General features: G+C 42.3%; 1 protein-coding gene and 1 long non-coding RNA gene across 2 annotated transcripts in view; one reads left to right on the top strand and one right to left on the bottom strand.

Annotated features, from left to right (window-relative positions):
* The first annotated feature begins 11,596 nt into the window (after window positions 1–11,596).
* The window catches only part of LOC134153888 (uncharacterized), a 48,127-nt gene continuing 36,018 nt past the window's right edge, over window positions 11,597–23,705 (top strand). Inside the window, exons 1-2 of the long non-coding RNA XR_009961267.1 lie at window positions 11,597–11,696; window positions 16,311–16,408. This is a non-coding gene — a long non-coding RNA (uncharacterized LOC134153888). The remainder of the gene's footprint in view (window positions 11,697–16,310; window positions 16,409–23,705) is intronic.
* TMEM174 (transmembrane protein 174) lies at window positions 14,984–16,609 on the bottom strand. Its single transcript, XM_062600425.1, has 2 exons — window positions 15,978–16,609; window positions 14,984–15,086 (listed from the first exon to the last, which is right to left on the bottom strand). Exons 1-2 carry the CDS (start codon window positions 16,607–16,609, stop codon window positions 14,984–14,986), a joined length of 735 nt encoding a protein of 244 aa, XP_062456409.1.

Raw genomic sequence — 23,705 nt, 5'->3', positions numbered from 1 at the left:
CATCTTTTAGGAAAATGATGGATATTGTGATAGAAGTGAGAGACCTAAGTTTAATGCCCTCCTCAGCCTCCAAGGCTGAAAGATCCTAAGACAAATCTCTATCTCCCATTTGTTTTGAGACTATCAAAGTCACCACTGAGTCGCACTGCAGAAATGAATGCAAAATTCAATGTTATGGAACACAGCTCTGGACTCTGATGTTCTGGGAATCCAGTGGCATTTCTGGTACCCATTTCCGTGTTTGGTAATACTTCTAATCTAATATTTTTATTCTTAATCCCGGGAAAAGGACTCAAAGCCCCAGAACTTCCACACCTCCCAAGTTAAGTTGGTTATGAGACTACAGAGTCTTGCTCTATTTTATACTCCTTCACTGTGTTATCATAAATTCTTCATTCCACAAAGCCACAGCTCTCACAAGAGGAGTGAGGAATGTCTCTACCCTTATGACTGCGAGCTATCATCCACCAGATTAAGACAAGAAATGAACGTATGCTTTCCTCTTGCAAAATAACTACTGTAATCCAATTTTTTTAATACTGAATAGCAGATGCTGACATTCTTTTCATCCGAGGTAAACCTCCTGCTCTTTATGGTTCAGGAAAGACCACATATTCCAGAGAAGGTGCTAAGCTGTGTCACTCATGTAGGTGAAGACAACTTCCTACAGAGATATTCATCAGGAGTTTAAATAGCAGGAGGAGAGAGATGCTCCCTTGTGCTTAGCATTCCTTGTTAGCCCATTTTCAACAGCCCTGAGCTCAATGTCATGACTGTTTCAGGCCCTCTTCTTAGTGTGCACACACTATACAGAAAGCCTGAGCACTTCAGGCTGAATTCTAGATTTCAGTCTGAACCTAAATTAGGTGTTGTTCCTAGTTTGTGACAGCTCGTTTTTTTTTTTTCCTCAGTCTCACAATTTTATATGGTGAGAATCTGTGCGTTTTTTTTTCCAAGTAGGCTCACATTGCTGTGGTTATTCCTGTCTTGTTCTTGAATCCTCTTTCTGGAAGCTGCTCCTGAACATCCTCTGTTTTGATCTACTTTTCCCTCAAACAGCATTGTGACTTTGCTTTGAGATCTGCAGCGGTTCTCACTTTTATCCTGGGAGCAACTCCAAGCATCACCTTGTCTGATGCTCTGGGGAAATCTTGTTCCCGTAACTCTCTCAGCTCATGTGATCTCTTGACTGTTGACATTGGCCAAGGAAGAGGACCTGAGATCTCTGGGTTTAGTGGGGCAAAAGAGAAGTACCTTTCCTCAGAAATCTTCAGCGAGAAGCCATTATGCTAGAAATCCTCCTCCTCCCTCCCCTCTCCCCGCCCCCCGGCCTCCCCCCCCTTCCCTGTATGATCTGGATTAGACTTCTCTGAAGAGTGTACAGGGTCACTGATCTGTTACAGAAGGTGTTGGAAATTTGAGAGAGGGATAGAAAAGTCCAAAGGGAAGTTAACAATAAATATCAGATCACTCCTATTTTTCTGGCAGTTATTATTCGTTATATGCTTAAGCAAGAGCTAAGGGCATTTATAAATGAAATAAACAGTGCAGTAATCCTGTCTGTTACCTGTCAATCATTTGACATTGCAGATGAAAGACATGTTTGGTGCCAAGATGAGCACGCGATGCACATCTTGCCTCTTCCTGCTATGGCAAGCCTGAGATCATCTGAGTTGTTGCTTGCAGCCTCACACAGCCCCACTGAAGCCAATGGGACTCAGTAACTATGGGTCTGTTCACATGCAATGACCTGCAGGGTTAAGGCCACAAATCCTGATCTGTGTGCAGTCACACACAGGTAACTTTGCACTGAAGAATGGTTTCCTTTATTTTTATTGCCTTTGAGGCAAAGAGAACATCTTCCTTTCTTCATTTATGTTTTAAGTGCGAAGTTTCTCATCATCTTCCATTGTTTGTATCCTGCAACCTATCCAATCAATGAAAGAAATAATTAATTTATTCTATGCCACTATGTCTTTTTAAAGATTCCAGATGCTTGTGAACATCTGGTCCCACAGCCCATTTTTTTTCTTAGTGTGCTCTACCTTTCTACCACCTTGGTTCCAAAGTCTGCTTGCTAGACAGAGTCAGCAAGTCACCTTTTTCCACTGTCATGTGACATTTGTAGTTTTAAAAAAACCTTCAGAAATGTCTGTGCATGTAGAATGAGTGCATTTTTTTTGCTGATGAGATATTCTCCTTTTCATTTTTTGATATAACATCTTTGACATAACATTTTTTTTTCTTTCCCAATGGTTCTTTCACTATTTTATCTGAAATAAAGTGTTAATCCTTTTCCCTCCAGCTTTTCCTCATGCCTTTGGGACATAGTAAGGTGCAGAAATGCTGTGCGATACTGACACCTGCCAATATGTATCTGGACAGCACTAAGCAACTTACCAGAGTTTCATTGTGAACTGAGTGTCCAAGGAAAATCCCCTTGATTTAAGCTATATTTGGAGAAGACAGGCAGAAAAGATGGTGGCTTCTGCCCTTTTCTCTTAAAAATGCTTTTTTTTCAGCTGGGAAAAAATAGTACAAAAATTCTCCAAAATAAAGAGAAATTTAGAGTCATCTAAGCAAAATACATATGCACCTAATCATTTCAGTGATATATTACTTTGCCTAATCATTAACTTAAAATGCCATATAAGAATTTGTAATCCACAGTAAATCATTTGGTAAGAATGATTTAAATGTACTGCTGACTAATGTAAAACAGTCTCTTCCACACTCAGCGGGCTGCCAAACGTTGTTTAAGAAAAAAGGGGGGTTGTGATTCAAGTTGACATAACTTATAGCAGATATAACTCTCCAATATAGTGGTGGTTTGCAAATTACTGGGTTTAAGAGATAGGAAGAAGATGACATATTAAGTACCATGAAGATTTCCAGGTCTCTTCTGTGCTTTAATTAGGATACTTTGCAACTCTATGTTTAATTTTTTTTTCAAAGCCTCCTTTGCAATGTCTTTATGACCAACTTTTTTGCAGTGATACCGAAGAAGTGGGAACAGGACCTTGAATTTCTGGTTAGTTTACTGACAAAATAGCAAAATGAAGAGGCTCTTTATATTGTAGATCCACTAGGTTGCTCTTCTTACTACAGTGATGGCAGAATTAGTATTACAAAACAGCTAAGTCAAGTATGCTCTGTGCTAAGGCACAGATGGAAACAAAAAGCAGTGATATGAGACACCTCAAGTGGATGCACTACTGAGGAGGGAGGCTGAGACAGGCTAAGTGCCTTGGGCTTAAAGAACAATGCTGACCTTAAATGCAGTGAGCAGGAGCAAGTAGCGATCTTGAGGAGTCATGTCTTTCCATTTAGAGTGTCTTTTGAAAGAAAGAAGAAACCAAAGATATACAAATACCGATTTTAACATAGTCACACATCACCATTCATGATCCTATTCATGATCTTGTAACAGATGTATTACTTCTGTTGTCACAATCAAAATCCTTTGGAAATCCTTTAAAATTATGTCTACAGGACTGGATGAGCTGTGAGGTTCATAAGGTCTTGTCACCTGACTCAAAGTGTACCCTCCATCAGTAGCACCAGCAGGAGGGAGAGGTTGGTAAATCCACCCACATCTACTCAGTAGCCACTACAGAGTGGTGGTACTACTGTCATAGAGCACAATTGAAAATCACCTTCAGCACTACTAGTAGTCCAGTCCTTACAGCCCTCCATGCTGCCCAGCACCTACAAACTACCAGTACCTACCAACTCTCCTCTCACTGGCACTTCTGTCAAAAACCAGAGCAAACAGCAGAGGACACCCACCCCTGTCCTTGGGGTGCTCACACATCAGGTCCAACCTGCTGGTGGATGTGGGTGCCAGTCCCTGCCAAGAATATTTTCCTCTCTGTTGGGTACTGCACAGTCTGATCAGGAGCTGGGCAGTAAATGTCACCTTCAGAGCTCCTGCCTTGTATACATGTTATAGCGCGAGCTTCTCCGGCAGTTCTTGTGCTGCTGCCTCTCTCTTTTCTACCCCCAGTAGGTGACACTATATCAGAGCTCTGATCTTGGCTAGGCTAAAGCTGTCCGAACATCTGACATCTTGATGTCAGAAATTGGGCATCATCTCTGTAGGGCACAAAATGGCCATGCCAGCTTGCTCTGCAGTGGAGGAGCAGAGAGCTTGTCTGAGGCCCCCAGGCACCAGCTCAGCTCCCCCCAGCCAGTGTCTGGGTCAGTCCTGCCTCCCACACCTTCCCTCCAGGGCCTTTAAATCTTTTTTCTCCACATCTTCTGGCTCAAAATGAAGCTATCCATGTAGCATAGTTTCAAGGCTCCTCTGCTTGAGACTGCTGCTAGTTCTTTTCCAACATTTCACCCTGTAGCTGGATCCGTTGTGGGCTCTGGCAGTGTCCTTGACGCTGGGAGAAAACCCGACCAAAATGGCACCCTGGGCTTACAGCTCTTCTTCGGCTACCTGAAAAAGTCCTGTCTGCTTCGATTATAGCCTCAGTAACATTGGGACTATGACAAAATTAATATGTAAAAGAGTTACATCTGCATGCATGTGCATACGGCTATTTTGTCTAAACAGCGACATCTCCTGACACCCAAGCTGCAGCTGTGTTAGTAGGTTACTACTTCAATAAAGTAGTTGTTGCTGCTACACACAGTAAATGGCCTCCCGAGGGCCACCCTTAACAAGAACCATGTACGCTCCTGTGTTTCATTCAGTGCCAAGCATGCTGTCAGCACTTAGCAACTATTAATAATAACAGAAGGAATTACAAAGCTTCATGGGACAGAATAAAGTCTGCTTAAAGGCAGTTCTTTGAGTGCTGCCCTACTTTGCTTGCATTCATACATGTAAACTGGGTCTATTTAAGATGATAAAGTTAAAATTACCAATATAATGTAAGGCTAAGTTTGAAGCTTTGCCAGACGTTAACTGCTAAGACTATTTCTATAAACAAAGTGCCTTTTCTAAAGGAACATTCACTTCAGCTTTTAACTGCGATTTCCTGGGGAAAGCAGTTGCTGGTGAAAATTCAAATATGCAGTTTATTCATATGTTAATTCCCAATTGTTTATAAAAGAAACAAAAATTTCTGTTTTGGCCATTTCCTATGTGATTAAAAACTTGTTTTTAAAACTTCATTGTATTCTTCAGCTCTTACAGTTAGTTGGTAAAGTGGCAGGAAATACCTGATATGAAGACAGTTGCTTTTCAGATGCATTGAGCCACTCTGGCATAACTGGGGGCAACTGCCATTACTTTAATTGGTTGAGGCCAGGAAACCATTGCTGAATAGTTCATATAATGAACATATTAGAAGTTTTAATGGAAGCCTTAGAAACATATCCGTGTATGAAACATGAAAGGCAATCAGTAATTTTCTACTTTGGAAACAGACTGATTTCTTTCAGTTCACTGTGCCAGGTTGGGCAGAATTATTCATGCTGGTGAGAGATAAGAGAGCTGGGCAACATCAGATTGTGATGTTGAGTGGCATTAAATTAGAAATGGATGGCTCTTTAGTAAATGGAAGATGGAAAAACTATATGCCTGATAAAAATTTTGAAGCACTGTTATTATACAAGGGGTTGTAACTCTTATTATAACTGAGTGTTATCATCACCATGCCTTTGACAGTGAGGTCTTCAGGACTAGACTATTTCTTTTGTACTTTCCAAGTTCATTTTCATACACTGTTGCGATGAAAGTAAAAAATAATAGGCAAGCAAAAATGGTTAGTCAGGTCTGTTTGCTAGATGTACAAAAGCATATGATGAATTTGGCAACGATAAAAAATTTTGTTAGTTGTTTTATGGGGTCCAAGAAAATTTCTGATTTATATTGCTCTGTGGCAGCTTAATGCGGCTGCCTGTTATGAAAAATGGAGGGACCTAATGCTCCCAACACCAATAGAAGCAACTGAGTGCCAGATAAAATGAGCCTGAATTAATTAAGTTACACCTGCACCAACAATACTCAGGCTGATACTCATTTTGCACTGATGATCCCGGAAGTGAAATAGATCACAAGCCTGGCTCTGATTAAGAAGGCATGTTTATCCACATTAAGGTTTCATTATTTGCTTGGAAGCAGGGACATAGTTTTGCAGCTCATCTGGACTTTTTACTTAACAGATGGAGGAGAGCTTGTTTTTTGTGAAAATAAGGGAAAGGTAACATAAAATACTTGAACATGTAACATAAAACCAAAACATCTTAGTAATGCTACCCTGTGGGCCACCACCTCCTGTTCTATATGGCTAAGTAAGCATTAAACATTTGCTTCTTAATTTTGATTTAGTATCAATATTAAATGCAACATATAGAGCATGGGCTGAGAATGTAGAGGCATTTAGAACATGTAACAGGTAGCATAATGAGAAAAAGGAGTTCTTTTATTTCCTGAGGGTTTACCTACTTCACTCTTTTCTCTCACATTGGCTCTCTTATTCTCTCTTCTTGGCTTTCTCTTACCTTCCAGTTAAAGTAACACATCCCCTAACTAATTTTAACATCGAGCTTGAAGCGTCTGTGAAAAGGATTGTGCAGTTGCCTATCACAGCAGGAATCCTGCAAATCTTTTCCACTTTGATGCTCTCAATGCTGCAGTCTCTCATCAGTTGCTGCATTTAGTTCAGTTCTCACTGACACAGCCTTACAGCAAATGATTTTAAGCCAGTCACTTTACTCTATGAGTATGTGTATTGATGTTTGTGTGTATGTATGTTTGTGTGTTCTTGTGCTCTGTGTATCTATCTGCTGTTTTTTCTTAATATAATGGAATTGATTTGGAAATGTTCAAAGGGGAAATCTCAGTCATTTTTATTCGGAAGAGTTAAAGAAATATTTTTTAATCAAAACTTTGTTTAGAAAAATATTTACTTGCATCATTTGGTGAGGGCAGAAGAGCTCTGTCTATTTTTTCCTCCTCATCGCTTATTTCTTATGCTTGTTCTTTCTTTTTCCATCATTCTTTCCTATTGCGAGATAATAAGAACACAAGCCATTGTCCAATGGTATTCTCATTATTCCCTGTTTCTGTCTACTAATTCTTTTGCACATTTATGCTTTTGCCCTGCAGCCTCCTTGAAGCTGGATAGAATTTGGTGTTGCTACAGTTAAGGGAAGGCTCTGCAGATGGGATTTATACCGCAGCTTCCTCCCTTGGTTCTTTTCTAGCACCAAGCACATCCTAAAATGGATAGGGTATAAAGGCTGAAAGAATAAAAACACAGGAAGCTTTAGACATTTCATTGTACTGCCTTTATTCATTCTAGGAAGGACTCTATGATCACAAGCCTTTAAAGATCTGTTATATACTATGTTTGCACAAATAGAGGCCATATTCAAGGATTTTTAAATGCCAGAGTAAAGTTCATACTTGATGTGACTGGTCTATAATGATAGACTATATGCACGTTTGCACAGCTTTTGCAGATAAAACTGTACTCATGCTGTTTGTGAAAAATGCCGTTTGGTCAAGAACAAGCTTCATGCAAAGGTGCTCTGTACCCTCCGTGGTCTACCTGTAAGTCTACTGTCTCCCTGAGCATGGCTGTCCATGTCCAGCCAGCTTGGAGGACAGGAGGAGTAAGGACCTGCAACATGTCTACAACAGAGCACAAAGGCATACAAGTCTCTGGAACAAAGCAGAGCACTAGTACTTCACAAAAGGCTCAAGAAATGTCTGAACCTCTGATTTAGAGGGCAAAATCTGGGGAAAGGGAATATGTAAGTCTTATTTGGGCAAATATCATAAAAGTACTCTTCTTTATCCCCTAATGCTTTGTCAGGATTAATAAAAACACCACATGGATTGCACATGTATGAATTTGGAGTAGGCTTTGTCTACTAGCTATGTGACTTCTCCGTAATAATGCATTTGTCCTTCTCAGTCCCTTTCTATGGAAGATGTTGCAGGGAACTGCTTTTTGTGGCAAAAACTCTGTTCTACTTCTACATTTCTGCAGAGATTAATTTCTGCCAAAGTCTTAATGGTTTGGACTATTTCTCCCCTCTCTTAAGATGGCATAAGCAGAGAGAGTACAACTGATGATTTAAATAGTATGTTCTGAAACAGATACCATGATGCGTGTGCTGTGGCACCTGTTGTCTTGCTAATATTTCACTTACGGGCTACATAAATATGGAGTGGTAACCTGTTCAACGATGAAAAACAAATGACGATAAATCAAAATGAGGAAGAAGTGCATACTGCAGCCTTCTCAAGTAGACAGCCATTGCCACGCCTCAGAGTGAAGCAGAGCTGTGTGAACTGAATAGCCCTGGGCATTTATTTGCCCCCTTGCACTGGGTTGCAACTTAAGGCTGAGGCAGAGGAGAAGAAAGAATTAAAAGCTAGAGAAACAGGGAGTTGGGGGGATCTATGCATCATTAGGTATGTCTGTGGAAATGAACACCTCCATCCTGTAATGGTTTTCTCTATGTGCACTTCTAAGTCCCAGCATACTGCCTGTTTTCTGGTTCAAAATCATGCAGCTGGCCCAAGGGAAAGCAGAGACTGCTTGAGAAGGCCTGGCCACAGCGGGGCTGAGTAGGTGTGCAGTGACATGGGCTGCAGGAGTAAGCACGTATTTGATGTGGGAGGACAAATTGCACTCATCCTAGTCAATGTTGCCTTGAAAGCTGGTGTGGTTGGTTGCTGGCTGGGCTTGGATTGCACAGCAATGCTCTTCCAGCCCATCTGGATGGGCCTCAGGTGTCCTTGCTGTCCCTGGCAGTTAGAGGGTAGAAAAGAGGAGTGAGGTGCCTTCTGGTGTGATACATTGACTGGTAGCTCTCTGTGTGGGGCAGTGCTAACCCTCACCACCCAGCAGTGCGCAATGCCGAGGCTGTGTGGGCTGTCCTGGCTGCCCTGTTCCCTTGGGGCAGTGGGATGCAAAAGGGTCTCTAGGGTACAGCATGGAGGCAGGGGAATACTACCTGAGTTGTATACCTGTGCGGGTATGTGTTAGTGACCAGGGTAGGTCCTGCCTGGGGCATCTCCCCTGTGGGGTCATGTGCCACCTCTTGGGGTAACAGCGGCCCAGGGCTCCCAGCACTGGGATTCCCTGCGATATGGACAGCCTACACAACCCTGGGCACCAGCTCAGCCGGGCTTAGCCCCTCACTAAAGTGAGGGAGAGGAGACAGAGGAAGGGGAAAAACAAGAAAGACACTCCAAGCAGCAGATAGCAGCAACATTGAAGTTACCATCAGATTTTAATTTCATTTTAGTTCTAACATTAAGAGTTTAAAACGCACAGCTATTTCCTTTTTTGGCAGTCACCTGCTTGGGCTGCATTATTCTTTAATATTTCTTTAGCTATATTTTAAGACTGACAAAGCCCTGTGTTTACCTTAAAGCTAAGCTCTTGATTCTTACTATGCACTGAATTGTAAGGAAACAGAAAGCTGCAGCTAAGCAAAATACGAAAATACTGGGCAATCTACCCAGGCTATTAAATTATTGTGCCATGTTTCCTAAGTAGCAAGCACAGATTTTTTACATATCGATTGATGATTCACTTGCAAAAAACAAACCAAAAAATTCACTATCTTTTAAATGACTCTGACACAATATAAACTCAACAAAAAGCGATAATCTCATCCTAGGTTTTTTTAAAAGGTACACAGCAGCTACTCTGCCACAGTATATCCCATGACATTCGCTAAATAACATGGGTAGTTGCAATCAATTGCTCATTACAGTTGCCACACACAGTATAGATACAAGCAAACATGGCACTATTGATTCCCCTTGACCCTCTGCTGTGATGACATAGGAGCAGTGAGGGCACAGAGGCCTTTTGCTGATGGTTCACGTGAACTAAAAAGCCATTTTGTCTACTCCCCATGGAAATCCTTGCCCACCACTTTGGAGGAAGTCACAAATCTGCTGCATCTCAAAATTAGTAGTTTCCAAGTGGTCTGCGAGGTGGTGCTGCCTTGCCTTGAGGCCTTTCAAAGGCATTATTTTTCTTGAAAGTAATAGCAATGTCCATCTGTACTGGGAGAGGCTCTCCCAGGAGCTGGTAGCAAGCAGCTGAGGTAGTCCTCTTCTGCAGGTCCATGCAGGTCTGCCCTGCCATGTGGGTCTCCTGCAGCTGCTGCAAGTCACCTCAAGCCAGCAGGGCAATGGATGTTTCTCAATCAGTGTTTTAGTTTGGCTCTGTCGCTTTTGAAGAGAATCATCCTACCTCCCCCCTTATGCTGCACTGCATCACGTCACAGGTGGCTTTGAAGCATGTGAGCTGAGTAATTTCTACTGAGTGAAAATAAACCAGAAAATACACTCCAGGAGCACAACTAGTGCACCTCAGTCGGTAATAGGCGTTCAGTCCACAGGGCTGTCTGAAACAGACCTGTTCAGCACACTGTGAATGCGGATGCTGCCCAACCCCAAGTGTCCTTCTCACTTTACAGACCCACTGCCGCTGAAGAGCACTGCCTGGCTGATGCAGACACGGCCAGTACGATCCCACCCGGCTGCGCTGCCAGGAACACTGGTGCACACACGGGAGTGGAGCGGTGACAGTGACATGCAGCACGTCCTGCTGGATGTCTATTCGCTCTGACAGCTGAAGTGCAGCCGGCAACACCTGCACTGCAGGCAGGTTATCTTATGCGCCGTATACAAACAGCATGCCCAGTCCCTCACAAATGACTGACCAACAGACTCCCCCGCTACTGCTCGTGCAGAGAGAGGTCTGTCCTGTCAGATCGCAGCGTGAGGAGGAGGAGGGTCTGTGCAAGGGCGCCGTGCAGCATCTCCCCCGCAAGCGGAGGTGCGTCGACCCTCACTGCTCCGGTGGGCGCCTGGGTATTCAGCTCTGGGTGATTTTACTGCGACTTTCACCGTAGGCAAAGGCATCTTTTTTTCTTAAACAAGCCAACTCCTGGAGACATGTGAGAGCTCAGCATACTTTTAATGGCATTTCTAGTATTCATAGTAAAGGAGAAAAGCTTGAAGATGTGCACTCTAATGGTTCAAAATCCAGATGGCATAAAATAAATTTAGCTTTTTATTATTTACCAAATGCAGTGATCTTATGCCAAAATATTTTGAGCTTAGAAACCGCCACACAACAGAAGTGATAAATATGCCTTTCTGAAAGTGCCAAGTGCCCCGTCCTGCCTCACCGCCCCTCTCTGGCGCTCTCGCGCCCAGGGCAGCGCGATTAGCCGGGACACAGCCCTCCCCGCCCGCCGCTCGCCGCCGCCTCTCCCCGCCTGAGCGCCCCCCGCCCCCCGCAACGGCCCGCGCGGCCGTTACAGCGCGCTCGCGCCTCGCCCGCGCGGCCGCCGGGGCGCCTCCCCCTCCCCGGCGGCGGGGTGACGGGGCGCTGCCCGCCGGCCGCGCCGCGCCGCAGCGGCGCCCTCTGGTGGCCGCCGCCGGCGCCCGCCCGGGGCTGAGGCGGCGGCGCGGCGCGGGAGCCCGGCGCTGAGGTAGCGCGCGAGGGCCGCGCCGCGGCGGGGGCCGAGGCGGCGGGCTGGGCCCCGGCCCCGGCCGAAAGCGGCGGTTCTGCAGCGGGGCGGCCGGGGAAACGGCGCGTCAGCGCGAGGCAGCGGCGGGAGCGGCGCCCGCGTGTCGGCCCGGCCCGGCCCCGGCGCGGAGCTGGGGCCGCTCTGCGGCTGCCGCGCGGCGCGGGCGCCTCCGAGCCGTGTGTGAGTGAGGTCAGTTAAGGAAACATCGCAGCGGCCCATTCGAAGAGGTGAGGCTGAATAATCACATAAAACATCGCGCCCCTGCGGCTGGGATTTAAGGGGCATCTCGCTGAAATGACGCATCGTTTTGGGGGTCCGCAAGAGCACTGGCTGCTTGGGAGAAGGTGGTTTTGCTGAAATAGATTGACAGCCGTAGTTTAAAGGGCAAGGAAACCGAGCAAAATTTCAAAGATAATCTTCCAGATGCTCTGAGGATTTAAATCAGTATAATCAGTGAAGCTGTGCTAATTTACCTGGGTTGAAGATCTGGCTAAATATGTTTATTCTTTCATTCATTGTAGGACGAATAAGTGGTCAGAGTACTCACGGTTAAATTAACGTGACAGTTATATCACTGAGGATACAGTAACAAAAGCAAAAAACTGTAAAAGGTGTTAAAATGAAAAGAGGAAAGTAGAAGGAGAAAGGAAGAGGAGGAACAAAAGCTTTCACAGAATATTGCCATATTCTTAAAAACAATAGTCAGCAATTAGAAAGGCAAAGAAATGTCATCAGGCTAAAACTTTCCAAATAATTATACAGTGCTAAAGCATTCCTATAGAGTCAGGATGGATTTCATCTGGTGGGTCAAGACCATTTTAATGTACAATTATTTAAATTTATTTGTTCAACTTTCTCTCTAAAAAGAAACCCAAGGCTCTTTCAATGAAAATGTCTACAAAAGTAAGCTTTAAAACCCATATGTAATCTGCAGTGCAGCCATTCTGCATTTCTCACATTTGCCCTGACAACATGATTTGACATTATAAAAATAAAACCATGATTACCCTATGAAAAATGCTTTTCCATGCATTTGCAAAAAAAAAAAAAAAAAAAAAGTCTGTGGTTTGTGACTTTTTTGTGGCATTTTCTTGTTTGCAGGGGAGGGGGGATTAGATAGAAATTTTGATCCTGCAGTTGAATTCATCAAGCCTGACCTCTCTGCTCCTGCAGCACTCGCTGGAGTCAGCAAACTATGTACTAAGTGCAGGGATGTGTCCATGTGGAACTAACTGGGGATTTGAGACCTTCCAGTTTCCTGCTGCAGAGGATGAGTTCAGCTCTATGTAAAGTCTGGAAGAGGAGCAAGAGATTCCGTAAGAGAGCCTTGCTTGTTCTTAGACCTGCTGATCTCTCACTTAATCCCCTGGAGATCATGGTGAACAGAGTACCTGCCTTCTCCCAGCTACACGTGCTACCCACTAACACCAGACCTATTGGTGCTGAATTCTTTATGTCCCATATTCCTCTATAATGAGAAAACCTTGTGCTTGGTTAATAGTCGCTGTCTGTTAGAGGCTGCTACAGTTGCTAATCCAGCTTCGAGTCAGTTTAAATGCCCTGTCCCAAAGATGACACTGTTGGTGTCATTTCTGACAGTGGAGAGCACAACACTTACTCTAGCAGCTTGCTGTCTCTTGTGCCCCCCCCGAAAAGGCTTGATTTCTTGGCACCCTCTAAATAAGCAGGACAGGGAGGTCAATGTGCATCCGGAGGTTCACGTAACTGGTGCATGGTCTGAATGCATCTCTCCATCCAGAGCTGTGTCTCGTGATCACTAGCGAGGCTGTGTGGGTACTTAGTGTGTTTCAGCTGTGCAGCCACGTAGGTCCTGTATCTGCCTGCCTGCTCTCAGCACCAGGCGCCGGCAACCCGAAGTGCCTGAGCGTTCAGAGGCTGCGTCCGGGTGCGCACACTGGTTTCTATGGCGTGTTAGCTCCCGGGGGCCTCTTTGGATGCAGTTTGTTTCTGAGTGCAGGAAGTCCTCAGATTAATGACGACTGGCTAGAACTGAAACAGCTGTGTTGACAAATAAGAGAAAGTTCACACGTTCAGAAATTGATTGTTGCCTTCAACCATGCTGTTCAAAGCCAGGAGACTGGCATGAGTGCTTACCAGCAGCACAGCTCCCTTGCTTTGGACGGTGACCGTTGCCCTCTAGCAGCTTTTGGCTTGAGCCCTTCGAGGGAGATAAGTAGGAAAAACCTGTGGGGCTCCTGCACAAAGTACTGACTTGTGCAGCTATGTCAAGGCACTTCTAGGCACACTCAAAAGCTGAACTTTAGGTGTGTGTGGAAATACAAAATAAAAATGAAAAGACTTATGGCGTTTTCGTTGCCCTGGCATTTAGATACCTCCCTCCCCAGAAAGGCTTTTCAGGACTGCTACTCTGGATTGTAAGATTTTAGAGCTTATGCATATCCATCCTTTTGTTGGGTCTGACTGTAAATCCATTTGTGAATACAATGCCTGGAACCATACTGGTCTTGAAAGGAGAATTTGATCATGAAACTTCAGTGAAGGATGCAGTCAGGTGCCTGCACGCAGGTGGGTGCTCTAGGGGGACCTGCAGCCCCGAGTTGTGTGCCTAGGCCCCACAAGGAAAAAAGAAGGGCCCTCAGGAGGGCTCATCTGCGAGGCCACAGCTGTCGCTGTGCAATACGGGTGCAGCAGACAGGGGGTGTAACTACCTCAAAACAGGTAGGATCACAGATCTCTGTTAAGGCTTCAGGAAGATGCTATTTTCATTTGGGACATTAAGCTATAAAACGTTAGGATTCTTTATGGGAGATAGGGGTTTACATCCCATCAGGCAGAGAACAGAACTGAATTTACAGCACCTGCATTTTGGATGCATGCAAAATCTCATAGACATCTGTGTAAAAATGGGCAGAGAGCACTATTTCTGCTTGTTGCAGCATCTGCTGTAGGATTCTCTGATTCAAGCAGGGAGCTCTGGGGCTGTGTACCTGACTGGGTCCTGCAAGTGAACGAAGCAGAGGTAGTCTAATCTGAGTACTAGGCTTACTTGCGAGTGAGCTAGGCTGAGGAATTAGGCAGAATTAAGAAGTTATTGGGACTCTGGCGGATCAAACTTTCAGGCACTTCTGAAGTTTCTCGAGCAATTAAGAGGCAAAATAGATGATGAATAAATCAATGATGAGAAGCAATCATGACCTTCTACAACCCCCTTGTGCATTCACAGCTCTCACTGATTTCAATAGATCTGAAACTCAGGCTTCTTGTTTAGGAACCCTAATACGGATTTAGGTCCCTGAGTATAATTAAGCTGCATAGCAAGGGCTAGCAAATTCTGAGAAAGAAAAAGAGGGGATTGGTTAAATGCAAGAAGGAGTTGGTTAAATGTCTTTGGTAATACTGAACTCTGTATTAGGACCAAAATCTTGTTCACACTTGCTTAGCCTGCAAGTATTTAGAAAAAAAGATACTTGGGATTTAAAAAGCTGGCATCTCTTGGAAGTGCAGTCCATTGTCCGTGCTTATTTTATACTCTTCACGAAGACAGTGCGTATATTTCCTCATAACGGGGAGGTGACAGATCATCGCAGGCATAGTCTTCTTGTAATTCTTCTGGCTCATCAAAACTGTCCTCTGACCTGAAAATAGAAAGAGGAGCTGGAACAAAAGAGTGTAACAAATACAAAGCATGGTGGTAGCCTCATTGCTGTGTCCTGTCATCCTTATCCAGGCAAAGCACTTCCTGAGTTCAGTGAGAGTTTTGCTTGAGAAAATGCTACACAATGAAGCTTTACTGCAATCTAGCCATTTGTTGTATTCTTTGTGTAAGGTATAATAATGTCAAGGTGTGACCTGCATTTGCACACTGCCTGTGTATGTCACCCATGGTGCTGAGATCAATGGGTTAGCCAGCAATTTTTCCACTACACTTTCATAAAGGAACTAAATTAATTATATTCTAGAAAGTATATAATTAAAAATAACTATATAAATTATTTTATAGCTGAATAAAGCAGTTTCATGCTACTCTGTAATATCAGTGGTCTATATATACCCCAAAAGTAGGGAAAAAAAAGTTGCATAATTGGCAGGGGGAACATCTGGTACTGAACTGATCTTTTATTGTCACAAAAACACCGTTTGTGCACTGGGTCTTGTACTGTGACTCTGTTTAGGTGCAATGCTCTATCCACACATAACCTTCTGGTCAAGAATCATCAAAGGATTGTAAGATAAGCATAAAAATATCCACAGACAGGAGCTTATATAGTAATATCTTTGAAAATAACAAGAAATTAGTACATTGAAAATTGAAAGGAATTGCTAAGTGAATTTAATTTGGATGAAAATGCTTCCCAGAAAAAGTATGTCTCCATAGTTTTTACTCTAGAAATACTATTAATAAAGCAAAAAAAAGTCTGAAGAATAACACTCCGCAGTAGCATTTGTTTCCTTTGAAATCATGCTTAGCACTTGAAAATATTCAGAATTCTGTATCCAAGTATACTAAGGCATTTCAGAAGACATACCTCTGAGTCCTTGTGTCCTCTGTGAGGTAAGTAGCGTAGTTCTCGTCCTGTGTAAAAGCTGGGTTATCAAGAGGATAGGCAGGGCAGAACTGAGGAGAGTCTGTGGTAGGAATTGTTGAGGCACCAGGGGTACCAGCAATGCAGCAGCTGAGCACAGGGTGAAGATAGGCTGGATTCACAGCAATGCCTTCCTGGGCTGGGTATGGTGGAGGAATGTACTGTACCACTGTAGCACCGTGGAAAGTTATAGGCTGGTTAATTCCAGTGAAAACAAAGGACTGTCCACTTGCTGTCTGATCGATGTCTGATGTATTTTCATCTCTTTCTTTACAGGATTTGCATGTAAGCATGTTGAATTTACAAACAGCAATCAGAATAAAAGTTACCCCGACAGAAAGCAGAATAGGCCCTAGTAACTGAGTCCATTCCAGGTGAGTAATGCCGTCGTACTTTATCCATCCCATCACGGTGAATGTGATCCCCACCAGCCCCAAAAACACACCTGAAAAGAGCAAAGTGGCACCAGCTTTATCACCATCTGACACTAGGACATCAGATCTGTTAGGCTGATAAGGAGTGACAGAAAATACATTCAGGGAGAAATCTTCTACATTGTTGTTGTTCTGCTCCATTACTGAGTGTAATGTATCTTCTGCCTCAACAGAAAGAGTGTTTGTAAGGGACTCTGCTGAGCATATAAAGTCGAAGGTTCAGGTTAATTATACAAGAACTTTGTGTGTGTATGGTTAACAGAGACCATCATGTGAAAGAATAAACTTTGCTTAGAAGAATAAAGGTCTGGCAAGTGAGGCTTGAAGTGATCACTTAAGACTTCTTGAATTACCAGCAATGCTTCCGAAACAGCTTCACCCTTGCATGGTTACTTGTTCTTCTGTTTATCATCTTCTTTAATTTGGCACCCACTGATACTTCCTCACTGTGCCCATGACAGATGGGAGAGAAAGGAAGCTACAGACACCACAGCTTTTCCTGGGCCCCCTGCCAGCTGACGCATCCAACATATGGACAGCATACATTTAGTCAATAGCACTGTGATGACTCAGTGGTTTGGGCAACCACTCTGACAATCCAGGTCTGCAGGAAAATACAGGACCAACATGGTGAGCACTTCACAGTGTTCTGAAGTGTGACATTTGTAGCCACATCTGGATGTGTATTGCAGCTCTTTCTGCAATCCAGAACTTCCATGGCTGAAAAATATCAAAGTAAGCTTTCTGATATTTCACCAGTAAGGTCTAGTGGGTTGAGTGGGAGAGTGAGCAGAAGCAGGGTGAAGAGTGCTGAGCAGCCTGACAGGTTACAGGAAAGAAGTTCATATAGACAAGTCAAAGCTTTTCAGCTGTATGAAGGTAGCATAATTACTCTGCAATTTCCCCTTAATTGTGGACACATTTTGTTGTGGGATCTCCACCTGTTCTTTAGAATTCAGCCTGAGCAATGTCTGCATTCCCTGAGTGGCGTATAGTTGCAGGAATGAGAAAGTGTTTCCTGCAGTGTTAAGTCTTGTGTTGTCCTTGGGACCTGCTTGTCACATAAGGTAAGTTCTGTGCTCAGAAGTACCCAGAATATTTATTTTTTTATCACAGTTGTTCTGTTGAAGCTCCTTTCTGACAAAAAATGTATAGCTAATAGATTCTCTATTCTCTCTTAATTTCGGGGGCTTCATATTTGAAACGGGCACTACAATAATGGTCAGATTAATATAGTATCCTTGCAACAGCTAGTTTGTAGTCTGTGCATACCCAAGCTGTTGGCGGAAGAGTATTTATTCCTACAAGTTTCCTTCCTTTCTTACTGAAGTAAATACCACAGACTTCAGCAGGATCAAGCTCTAAGCAAGGATATACTAGAATTGCTTATCCATATCTCATATAATGTAAAAAAACAACAACAACAACAAAAAAAAGCTGATTAATTGGATATTGAGATTTTCTGTTTCCTAATAGTTTCAAACTGAAGTAATTGCTATTAGAGTGTTCTGATAGAATGTTGCTGTGTAATTCCTTAAGGAGCAAAAATATTCAACTACTCAATCTGCTTTGATTAGCATAAGAGAGGAGTACAAGTAATGCAGAGATTATTCCTCATGTGGTAGAATGTATAATGCTATTTTCTGCTACTAATAGCTCTGTGGAAGCAAGTTTATCCTGAGATTTAAAACGTAAAAATTGCCCTAGATCTAGAAAACGCATTTTTTTTTTCTGACTAGTTCTTCAAAATTAGTAAAGGTGCCTTTAGTCTATTCTACGTGCTTATCACACAGTGTTATAGCAGTTCAGTTCTGAAGTTGACTGCTGACAGAACTTAATGTATTCAGAACTGATACTGAATGCAATTGCAGATGTATCTGTCTCCCCTCATTTGTCAGCAGATGGACCTTGAGGAATATTAGTGCTGGTCTCCTTAAAAAGATATCTGGGAAGTTGCCAAAGTCAGTATTATGGCTATTTCTAAAACTCTTCTGTTACTGAGAGTGCCAGCAATTTTCCTACCAATGTACTCAAGATCAGGCTTTTTCTCAGAACCAGCTTTAGCCAAGGTGCTGTGCACCGCTTGATCAAAGCGTTAGGGTGCACAGCGTAGTAGTTTCGTATTACGACAATTGAATGAAAAAGCTCTGAACTTACAGACAAGCTCTCATTATGGGTAATTTTAGCCAAAATGAAGTCCCCTTTAAATTTGTTAAACTAAATAGAATGAATATCTGTTATTGCTCTCTGCAAGTCATTTTTTTTCCGTATCATGAATTATTTTTGTCTCTGTTCACTGAATCTTCCAAGTTTTCCAACATCCTTTTTAAAGCAGTGTTGTATCCTTATAGCTGTCTCGCTAATGACGTATACAGATGTAATACCACCTTCATACTCTCATTAATTCAAGAACTGCACAACCACTATTTGCTGCAGCATTGTGCTGAGCACTTCTTCAGTCCTACACAATGATCCCTAGATGCTGGCAGGAGTCAGTATTTTCCAAGTTATATGTTGCATTATCTCATGGCTTATGTCCTTTGTCTCTGGCCTAGGACATATCTTACTGGTTGTCAAGCAAGTGCACTGTATAACTGGGAAGGGTATTAAGTGATTTCTTCCAACACCACTTGTCACTTAACTTTGAAAATGGAATGAAAAATATTCCTTAATATTTGGTGCAGTTGGATCTAAATTAAAATTCAACTTTTCCTTGTGAACTGCACTCTTAATCTTTTGTATATAATATTCTCTAATCCTTCCCATGTTTCTCCCATTACATTCCGGTACCAGTGCTGCATTCAGGTTGCTGTCAAAGTCTGAGTGTTTTTTTTTTTTGTTTTTTTTTTGGGGGGGGAGGGGGGAATACTTTGCTTTGTTGAGTAAATGGATATTCTGGGAACTCATTTAATGATGGTGATTTACTAAATGAATCCCTTTTATCTGGAATAACTGCTAAATAAATTGAAGCTGTTTTGTAAAAATCTAATGAATTGGACTAAGTTGGTGAGGTTTCTAAAATCTTTCTGATTTAGTTACGGTATGATCATTATATCACGCAGAAGATTACTATCAGTTTTGTCATGCAGACAAGCAGGAGACTACATCCCCACTCTCTTGAAGTGGTTCCCTGGTTCATTTCAGGATCTTCTTTCAAAATAGGTGTTGTTTTCAGATACTGCTGCAGTTTTGTTCTAGTCTGCTTCCTTACACCTGAACCCAAGCCTCTCAGTGTGGCACTGCTTTGCTTTCTGTTCTTCAGCATAATTTTCTGCCACTGCTGCAGTCTTCTCATGTAGTGCTTGCTGTTGGAAGCAGATTTTTTGTAGTGCTTTGCACTTCCTCAATTCTCTAACCTTTTTCAAGAGTCATCCTGATAAACACTGACAGACCTTCACTTCATCGTTTTTTTTCCTCCTCTCCTTCTGTTACTAAATTTACATAGTTCTTCACATTATAAGTCTGTCTTAGTAAGGTTATGTTTTCTTACATGCGTGTAGTATAGTCAGGGACCTAGTTATAGAGCATTAAAAAGATGCCATATAAAATAAAACTAAGTTATATTACGGTATTGCATGTTGATCAGCTTTCAAAAGAATAGGTTCAAATTATCATCCCCTCATAATGGGATATTCTGTTAAAAGGAGATAAAGGAGCCCATGATTCTATTAAGAGGGACCTTTTCATAGAGGAAGGATACTGTATTTGGCATCTATAGTGAAAATTACAAATTGTGTGTATTCAACTAGTACTTAAACAACAACCATGAGTGAGTCCCATACCATGGCAATGCCAGTTTCAAAAAGTGAATATGCTGAAATGGGCAGGTTCAGCCAACAGCCCAGAACCATATTTAGCCTACAAGGTATTTTCATCTGTTCCTAGTGAATGCTGTCTTGTCAGCAGGACAAATAAACTAAAGATATTTCTGCAAGTAGGTATGCAGATGTATGTGTGTGATAGAGGAAAGAGCACAGATCTAGATGAAGGCTGGCATGTTTGCTGCAGAAACATGGAGGTGTTAACAGAAGTATCTGCCTGGACACAGAAATGACCCATGAGTATACAGACCATGATCATCCCTGTTTTAAAAGATACGATGGAAAAGGGATAGTGGGAGAGATGGAACAGAGCAATGAATGTGGATAGCAAGACTCCCTCTTCCAATGGAAGACTTTAAGGAAACAGCAAAGGACACGGGATTTTATTTAGATTATTAGATTTTTATTTAGAAGTTTGACTAAGCAGGAATTGGAATTTCTCTTGTACTTCAGAAATCTTTCACATTTGCCACCAAAGGACAGATTTACAAACTGCAAACGGCCAGGTGGGTGAGTGCAATCTAACAGTGTATATGTGCAGCTATCCTGATAATGCAGCACAATTTTAGAGATCTCTGCAATTTCAGTTTTTCAGATGAGTTAATTTTTATATCTTCTAAGTGGTGGTGATGCAGTAAGAAAGATCTATCTTAGGGAAGGGGTACCTACTTATATATTTGGATCCTTTTCACATGCAAATAATTGTAGTGTTCCAAAGCAGAGAATGTCAGTGCAGTCAGCAATGAAGATATACCTTAACTTCACCTACAGAGGATAAGCAGTCCTTACCTCGCACTTCGCCTGTTTAAGTAAGTGGGAATCAGTAACCAACTTGATTTGCTCCCTGGCATTTGTATGTCAAGTTAAACACTTTAGCTAACCTTAGGACAGAAAGGGGGTTATAGCACCATTAGTGTGATAGTAAAGCATGTTACTTCCTCAATAAAAATGCTATTCAGTATTATTTTAAGCTACTTTTATGGTTTTACAACGTGTTGCTTCCTTTCTAATATAGACACTTCACCCCTACTCCCCCCTGTCAAAAATTCCTCCCACTAATGCTGTTCATGCAGTGGTAGTCATCAGTGGTGGAGGCAGATCGGCCAGCCTCTTAATCACATTCTCTAACCTTGCTCAAATAGATTTTGACAACACAGTAAGCAAATACTGTTGCCCTGGCTGTGTTAGTTCTCTGTGTTAAGCTGGTTATGGAGATGCCCCCAACATAATCCAGGGAGTTTTAAAGGAATGACCCTTGAAGTGAAAAAGAAAAAAAAAATGCTTACACAGTTGTAAGTTGAACTATTTACTAAGTATTCTCTCAAAACAATATACAGGGAAATCCTGTGTTCAAGCCTTTTTTCTTCCCCCCGCTTCTTTCTTCCAGAGGTAAGTAACACCTACCTCTCTCTCTAAATTCAGATGCATTCAGTTGTCTGAAGAGTCTGGCCATCAGCTTTAAAAAGCATGCTTTTTTAATTTTTAATTTTTATTTTTTTTTTACAAATGAAATGATCCATCCCGAGGACTCAGCTCAGAGTCAACATATTTCACTTGACTTGCCTAGTCTCTTGGGTATTTCTTGTGAACAACTGAATGAGCAAATTGCAGACAGCACAAAATGTTAATAACATTATAGATAGGAATCAGACATGGCTGTATTTTTTTTTTTTTTTTTAAGAAAAAAGATTGCAGAATAATGAAAACAGATTTGTTTTTAAGCACTTTTTTTTTTGGCTTTTCAACAAATGAGTGTTCATCAGTAATGTAAACAGAACAACAACAGAACAAAGCCCTCATGGGTCTTTGTCTGCATATGATTTTTTTTAAGGTAAAATACCCCAGCTTCTGCACTCATTATATAACAGCATGACAGAAATGGAATCAGAGAAAAGCTCCTTTCACATGTGCAAGGCTTTGTACGCATGAAGCATGCAGGTTTCTTCATGCATGAAGAAACCAGGTTAGAAACACAAGCATTAAAAAAAGAAGAAAAAAAGAAAACCACAGCTTTAATTCAGAAGACATTTAAGAAAGAGCAACCTTTAAAAATAACTATGTACAAAAACTGGAGGAAAGGAAGAAGAAGCAGAAAGCATGCTGGCTCTTATAGATCTCTGTCTTCAAATGTCATTCTGTGAACATTTTCTGTGGCTGAGTCATGCCAGTCTAATCAGCTCCCACATACTAAATCTCTCTCCCTGCTGTGCTTGCTCATTACTCTGCATGCATCAGCCCCTCAGCTCTATTGCTGGCTAAATATAGCCCCTGACCAGCTTGTTTGGTTTTGTGTGGCCCTACAAAGAGCCACTCCAGCGCAGCTGAGGCAACAGCACAGAGATGGAAGTGAATGGCGAAAGGCAGGAGCTTGTAAGCATCTTTCCAGAGAACGGTGCTGGCAAGAGGCATGTTCACAGACAATGACATGAGGTACAGAGGGGAACCTGGGTGCTTAGTTCAAAGCTTATTCTGTTGCAGTCAGGTTCCCCAAAATTCAGCAAGGTAAACACAAGTCTTGCTGTAGTTGAAGTCCTAGAGCATGCAGGTGTTCAGGGACTTGATCAAACAACACAGAGGTAATTCTTGTAAGATGTTTTTACTCTGTTAAGTTCACCTTGCAGAACCAAGCTCAAATAGTAACTCTGCCACCTTCTGCTTCTGCCCTCCCTCCCCCCCCCCCCCCAAAAAAAGGGAGTTGTTCTCAAATCAGGGGTTGCAGCAGGATTCAAACCAAGTCATAAAGTGTCAAAAGTTAGCAGCAACTCAGTTCCTGCTAATCATCCTGATCTACTAGCAATAAATCCTTCAGTCTAGGAATGGGTGTAAACATTCATAAAGTAAACTAAAACTTGTTCTCACTTATCATCCTGGAGGAAGGGGGCTGCTGCTAACTTAGGGGTTGCACAGACAAATACGCTAAAAGAGGGTTGTATTTTTCAAAGGTCTGAAGTGCTGTGTAAGTTAAAAATGTGCATTGTCTGCATTTCCAGGAAAGAGCCATTTGCTGATAAGTAATCTCTGCTCCTGGAAAATACTGTTGTTAAATGGAGCTCACTCTCACAAAATAAATCATTACTGCTTGTATAAACTGTGAGTGATGATATATAATAATAGCACAATCCCCATGAAATCACTCATTACCACAGTTAAACTGTTAGCTTATTAACTACTCTCAGCTTTGCCTTAGGGCTCTTAACTGATGGTTAAAACTGATTTTCAGGGGGATTATACTTATATAATGACCAGAGAGGGTCTAAATTAAGATGTGTTTGTTACCAGGCAGACCAAAAAGTACTCATTTCAGTTCTCCATATTTGCTGCACATCTTACAGATTCATGATGCTCTCAGACTATATATAAAGTCAGTAACTTTGCAAACAAGTATTTTCCAGAAACATCACACAAAAATAGAAAAA

This window comes from Rhea pennata, chromosome Z (genome assembly GCF_028389875.1).
Source record: "Rhea pennata isolate bPtePen1 chromosome Z, bPtePen1.pri, whole genome shotgun sequence".
NCBI classification, from domain to species: Eukaryota; Metazoa; Chordata; class Aves; order Rheiformes; family Rheidae; genus Rhea; species Rhea pennata.
This window is presented reverse-complemented; position numbering and strand designations above follow the sequence as displayed.

Coding starts and splice junctions, on each gene's coding strand:
- TMEM174 (XM_062600425.1), bottom strand. CDS start 16,609: ATGGAGCAGAACAACAACAATGTAGAAGATTTCTCCCTGAATGTATTT. Junction 15,087..15,977: donor GAGGACACAAGGACTCAGAG/GTATGTCTTCTG, acceptor TTCTATTTTCAG/GTCAGAGGACAGTTTTGATG.